This window comes from Poecilia reticulata, linkage group LG6 (assembly GCF_000633615.1).
Source record: "Poecilia reticulata strain Guanapo linkage group LG6, Guppy_female_1.0+MT, whole genome shotgun sequence".
NCBI classification, from domain to species: Eukaryota; Metazoa; Chordata; class Actinopteri; order Cyprinodontiformes; family Poeciliidae; genus Poecilia; species Poecilia reticulata.
Window position 1 is genome coordinate 19,307,000 of NC_024336.1, and position 6,975 is coordinate 19,313,974.

General features: G+C 39.9%; 1 protein-coding gene across 1 annotated transcript in view; it reads right to left on the reverse strand.

Moving 5' to 3' along the window:
- Positions 1-1,195: 1,195 nt before the first annotated feature.
- The window catches only part of snrkb (SNF related kinase b), a 21,081-nt gene continuing 15,301 nt past the window's right edge, over positions 1,196-6,975 (reverse strand). Inside the window, exon 5 of the mRNA XM_008411682.2 lies at positions 1,196-5,323. Within this exon, the coding sequence (XP_008409904.1) occupies positions 4,303-5,323 (1,021 nt within the window). The 3' untranslated portion in view covers positions 1,196-4,302. The remainder of the gene's footprint in view (positions 5,324-6,975) is intronic.

Sequence of the window (6,975 nt, forward strand, 5' to 3'; positions counted from 1 at the left end):
AAAGCATTTTGACACTAAAGTCATTTTTATAATTTATCAGCTTATCATTCATTACTGCGCTAAGAAAAGAAAAGACAAACTAAAAGAGTAAAAAGTACATTTTTTATTTTGTTTCATTTTTTGGCTTAGCTATTTTCAATTAAGATTGCTAAGGTTAAATTAAGGTTATTAGGTTAGGTTATTATAATGTTATATCATTTATGAAAACATTTGCATTCTATGTTTGCGGTGTCAATAGGAAATTAATGCTGTCGGAAGAGACCAAAGATGTGCAGTGATATTGTTTTTAATATTTTTGTTTTATTTTTTTGTTTGTTTTATTTTTTGTTTGTGCATCAATTTTGCAGTTCTATGGCCCCAACTGCATTAGTCAAATAATGTATGTTGTTATCACGTTACGTGTTCACTGATGATGGGTTTAATTTGCTATTTTTAAAGTGCAGTTTTAAACCGACAGTCGGTTTTTGTATATTTGTTCAATTTTGACTATTGTATTTAAGTGTTAGTAGTCTTTTTAGCCACCAGGCGTCGCCACACACTGACCTTTATGATGATTCAGCTTGTAACATGCAATCCTGGTGGTTGCAGGTCTGGTGAGATCCTTTCAACCTGCTGCAGCTGTAGATTTGCAGACTTAACACAAAATACGGATGTGAGTGTGCAGGCGTGTGCGTGTGTGTGTGTGTGTGTGTGCCGGGTGCACAGTGAGGTGAGGGGATGTGTAGATGAAGACAACCTGACTGACTAGAAGGTCAGGTTTTAAAAGCTGGCTGTATTTGCTGGTTGTAATAATAAACTCAGTTAAAAATATGTTTATAGTGATGTGTGTGTCTTTAAAGAATTAAAGTTACTAATTGTAATTTAAACCCTATTCTTTTTAAAGGTATAGCTGAAGTTTTTCTTCTGTTCATTTCTCTATTTACGTTTCTCCAGCAGCCAGACAGTCTTGTAATTTTTCAAGAGTTCTCAGAAGGTGAAATATGCATTTAATTTTTTTTTCTTTGGATTCTGGCTGCTTCTTAAAGTGTGATTCTTGAATTGTAATTATAGTGTAATTTTTTTAGAATTTAAGGTAGGATAAGTCACACACTGGAGAAACATAGTGCTTCTTATCAGATAAAAAACTTTACATGGTTTTTTGATAACTACATTTTTAAGTGCGTGCATTAGAAATAAAACTCTCTTCATGCATCCATTCTGTTGCTTTAATCCATTTTAATAAATAAATAGAGAAAAATAGGTTCACAATCCAGGTTAAAATACAGGTCAGCAGACATTAAAAAATACAGGACACGCAGGAACAAATAATTTTATCCCTCGTTTGCACGGGTTTGAAGCTTTCATGGCTGATGAGATACGAATCATAATAGGATTTTCACGTGATGGGCGCTCTTCTTTTTAGGCTGGGAGCGAACAATCACATGTCAGTGACAGTCACTGGATGCTGTTCGTTGAACAGATCCTGCTTCTCTTCATAACAGTGGAAAAATATAGCACAAACAGGGCAGTTACATGGTAAAATAATACTACACAAAGGGACTCTTCAGTTACACAGTAAAAAGTCATTGTGTGATGGCCTGAATCTACACGAGTCCCCAGATACTGCTTGCAGAAAGCTACCGGCTACAGTGTTCATACTGTGTGCAATTCATCATTCAGTGGGTTATTATTAACAGTTAAGCAAAAACAATGGCTGTTCTGTCAGACCCAAGACACCTGGAGGTATATTGTGATAAATATCTGCAGCAACATGCAAAGTCCCACACATCTGTTCAGATAATTAATATCTTTGTCTTGTTATAAAAAGAATCATACCCTTAAGAAAAGAAAAGTTATGGAAATATTTTCAAAACAAAAAGTACAGGAGACCTGCATCCCTGTTATTAATACAGAACAAGCTATTAAGTTAATAAGACTGTGGACAGAAGAGAGCAGCAGATCACATGTCTCCCCGAGTCTCAGGCGTGTTAATATACAGTGTCATATCATATCATAACAGTCTTTATCATATGAGCTTATGTTAAGAGCTTTGAAACCGGTGTGACAACATGTGCAGCACAAAAGTGAAACGCTGGACAGTCGATAAATAACACCATCTTGAAGTCAAACCAACCCTGCAATTGGTTTTCCTTAACGATTTGTTTTAAACCACACACGCACCAAATAATTCATTCTAGTTCATCCAATTAATCTAGAAGAAAAACCCTGCCACTTAACATGTTTCCCCCCCATGTATTTGGGTGTAAAATACATATCTCCCATCCAAGTCTAAGGATCTCCACTGGAGATTAAAGCAAACACTTCTATCGAATATTTTGTTCTACAGAGAACCCAAAACTGGAGGGACAAAGCAGTCCTGGACACTCCTTTTTAGCAGCATCCCATGTCAGGCCATGATAAAAGATGTTTTTTTTATGTCAGACATGGTTTCTAAATTGTTCTAAATCTAACCTAAGGTGTAAAAAAGCCTCCCATTGAGACACGGATTAAAACCGTCTCAATATTTATTACACAAGGTCAAGGTAAAATCAGTAAAGCTGTGTGTGGGAAAAAATAAGTACACTTTAGGGCTGCACAATAAATGACACATCTATCATTTTTATAATATCACTGCTTGCACTATGCGAATTGCTCGAGGCAATAAGTGATAGCTGATTAAGTGCCATGCATTTCATGCTCCCTATGCCTGATTTTCAATAAATTAGAACATGCATTCTGATGAGGCTCGCTTGTCAGATTAAAAGTACCTTTTGAGAATCTTTCAGTAGGTAATAAACATACTTTTTATTGAGCCCACATTTCTGTAATATAATGTTTTTAATTGGTCTTGATGGTCTGATGTCATATTATACTTTTAAATGTGTTTTCATATTAAAAAAAAAGGAAAATCATCACAACAGAAAAATAATTGAAAACATCTGAGAGTTACTGAAATTAATTTTTCAGTAATACTGAAGAGACGATGATGACTGAGAATTAGAAGGTTTTCAATAAATCCTTGTTGATGAGATGGGAATAATGAATTTTGTATTTGTTTTGATAGTTGGACTTGCTATCTGGGGGTCTTCGTTCAACCCGAAGCAGAAAGACATTGCAGTAATACTTCTATACAAGCAGAACCTTTGGTAATTGTCTGCTCTGGAACCATGCCAATGCAACAAGACTTAAGCTATGATCGTTGAAAATTCATTGTTTCTACCCATTAATCTGGGAACAATTGTAAGATTCGTTATTCTCCAGTGAGAAATATTTTTTTTGTATGGAAAACATTTAAGACAGTTGCCCATCTTCTCAGTAAATTCCTGTCAGGTTTAGCCCTTGCAATCCTGTACACACCTAAGTTAGCATGCTAAAATATTAAAAATTATGACAGGAGAACAGAAAAAAAAGCCTGAACAAGTTTGCCTTGTTTGGAAAAGTTGAAGGAAAAAGCTTCTCCTGTTTAAAATTAATGTCACAGCATGAAAGCAGTTTGCAAAGCTGCATCTGAGTTAATCACAAAACATCTAGAGGACTGGGGCTGCAGTAAGATGTTTCTCACAATGCTAAACACTGTGCGTATTGAACACCAAAGTACAGCGCAAACGCCTCTCTCCAGTTATCAAGCACGGTGGTGAAGGGGTTGTGATTTGGACTGCAATGATTTTACACCCAAATACAGAAAGAAAAAGCGCATCAGATCTTTTTTTTCTGCAGTAAAATGAGAATATCTTCAGTTTTTCACATTTTCTGGTGTACAGTCTAAAATATATTTGAGAACATAGTTGGCAGGTGGCTGATGACGTATCTCGCTGATAACATGCAGCACAGTGGATCTGCTCTGGACTGGACCGACTGCAGTACGAATCCGTTTAATCTTCATAGGCACCTTCGAGCAAACAAAATGGTCTCTAGCTTATGTAATAAAATAAATCTTGCCCTCATATTTCTCTCACTAACTTCTTCAAGTCCGTAGAGGTTGGAGCAGTTTTGTCTTGAAGCTACAAATGAACAAACAGTATTTTTATTTTGTTTTTATTCTGCAGTCTCTCCTTCACACAGCAGCAAATGGAAATTAAGTCCTTGGTACATCTCACTGTTGACTCTTACTAAAGTGATGTTTATTACATGAGCACACTGTTGGAAGTGGGTGTTTGTGAAGCTGTACAGGCGTGTTTGCTTGCTGAGAGCTGTTTTGCTCATCGTCTCTGAAGAGTTCAGCTGCGTGCCACTTCACAAGGTCTGTGTTCGGGCTTCAACCACCTGCTGACTGCTAAGCAGCCCGCGCGTCCCCAGAGAGAGCGACCCCGAAGCCAACGTTTGCTACAGCACGTGGCAGCAGTTGTACTGAGCCAGCGGCAGGATCTTGGGCTTGTTCTGTGAAGGTATGTTGAAGGCCAGGGCTTTCTCGCACAAAGGGAACTGGAAGAGTCTGTCTCGGAGCCTGATGCTGTGTCGTTTCCCCTGCTCCGCCCTCGGTACCGACTCGTCCCGGCTCCCTTGTGGATTTTGGGCCGGAGACTTTGCAGCGGATTCGTTCTTTTCGTTCAGTTCTTCCTCCCTTTCCGTTTTCTCCCGCAGGCTGGCGGAGGACGCAGAGATGCAAGACTGACAGGATTCAGGAGTCGGGAGGAGTGGGGGCGGTTTGCCCGTGTTGTTGTTTGGCTCCATCTCTTCATCCTGCCCCTCTTTCCTGTTCGAGATGTTCAGCTGACAACAAGACACCCGGAAAGTCGGTGAGGACGGAGTGACTTCGGATGCCAGAGTGACTTCAGAAGTCTGACTGAGCGTCTCATCCCGGTGACTGACCGGCTGATCTGAAATCACACAGCCGCTATCTTCGTTTTCTCTCTGCATCTCCTCTACTTTTTCCTCTCCTGTATTTCCCAACTCTTCCCCTTCTTCCACGTACTCCAACCCGTCTTCCTCAGCCTCCCCTTCCAGTTCTCTCAATTCCTCCCGCTCTTCTTCTTCTTCTTCTTCTTCTTCTTCTTCTTCTTCTTCTTCTTCTTCCTCCTCTTCCTCTTCACAGATCTGCTGCAGTGCAGGAACGTTCTTGCCCACAGGAGGCTCTTCAGCTGGAGCGGGTCGGAGGCTGAAGCCGAGGCTGGGCTGCCATGTGCCAGGAAACGCCTGCTGAGTGGAGGTCCTCATGGCCAGCAGATCCCCACACTCTGGAGCGCACAGTGAGGAAGATGAGGCAGAGAGGGCCCCCGCTACCCAGTGTGGTGGCGCCTCAGGGCTGAGAAGGGCATCATCCAGGCCCTGCAGCCACTGATGAGCCTCAATCTCATCGAGAGATGCACGGCGACACGGATCCTTCTGCAGCATCCTGGAGATCAAACTGAATATAAAAAATTGATTAAATTAAAGCTGGGGTGTTGTGTAAAATGTAAGTTATAAAGAGAATGATTAACAAACCTTATAAAGACAAATGCTATTCACAATTTCACATAGTAAAGTAGTCATATGAGCATACTCAGAAATTGTAATATCCAGCCCCAATTCCCACCCATTCAAAAAAGAATAATTTTGAATTTGATGGCCACCAGACATCTTGTCTGGTTCTATTTGTTCGATTGTCCTCGGTCCTTTGATTGAGTGTTTAGTGTCAGAAAGCTTGGATTGTTTTCACCGCACCCTTTCAGCTCTTCTACTATAAGCTGTGGTGCTATAATAATGTGGGTTTTTATTGTCTTGCTGAGATGTACAGAGTGTTCCCAGAAGAAAAGATGTTGTCTAGAGGGGAGCATTCACTGGTCTGCGACTCTGTTAGGCTCAACTAGTACTTGTCGACACAAACGGCGCATAAGCCAATCAATTGGCAGCAATTTAATGCTGGATGTAGTGAAGACAGCTTAGAGAAATAAAACAGTCCGTCAGAGAGAAAGAAAAACTTTCAGCTTGGTGTGGTTGTTGGTACCATTTGGGCTGGTATTGTCTGAGTGGTAAAAAAGCTGAAATGGTGTAACGGTGTGGGGAATATGTTGTCAGCACTCTTGAGGCCCGTTAGGATCCAGTGAGCATAGCTAAAATATTACAACCTGTAACAATTCTGACTGTTGATTTTACGAAACGTCCCGACGTTTGCATTCCGTTTGTAAAGTCGCACATAAATAGACTTAAACTGGCTTCAATCCATGCCCTCACCACACTGCTACCTTCTGTGCTTGAGACCTGCATGTGTGAAGGAACGCGTTTCTTCTCAGCTCTGTTCCTAATTATACATCATGTGAATGACGATGTATAAGGTCACATGATAAATCTGGTGTCAGATGTTGCAGAACATCTTTGCAGGTGATCAAATGACCCATTTGGTTGGAGGAATAAAAATAAACAAGAAAAAGTGTTTAAAGGTGTTTATCCAAAAAGCCGTAAGAGGCAGACAAGAATAATAAAAGTTTTTTTTTGCTCTTAAAGCAAAGTTTGTGACTCACAAACTTATTGACGTTCTTGCATTAACTTCTTGCATTAAGCCTCAAGAAAATCTAATTACCTGTTGTAATTTTTGTATTAAAAAAGAAAAAGAAAAACTTGAAACAGCTAATCGTCCAGATTTTCTTGATAACACAAGGCTTTCTTGCAGTAATGTATGAAGAATCATACAGAAGCAGCAAATAAGTGGAGGAGCTGGATCTTTAAAAGTGTCTATATTGCTGACATGGCTTTTTGAATTTGTTCTGTGTTTCAGGTGTAGTTTATTTCTTTGTTTTGTCAACACAGAGGGAATAAAAATCTGCAGCGTAGTATAATTTTAGCATCCATTTTTTTCTCCTTTCAGTTCACCCTGCTGCTCCGGGAACCGGGAGAACAGTGTGTGTGTGTTTTGGTTTGAGGTGTGAGGGATGGAGGTTCAGTGTGAAGACAGACATGCATGCTCGAGTTGTGTGACTGACGATGAACTGTGGGTTGGGGTTCACAGATGTTAATGACAATGTCATGGTCAGTTTTAGCCCAAATTGAATTTGCAGCAGGCTGAAGAATTAAATAATATAT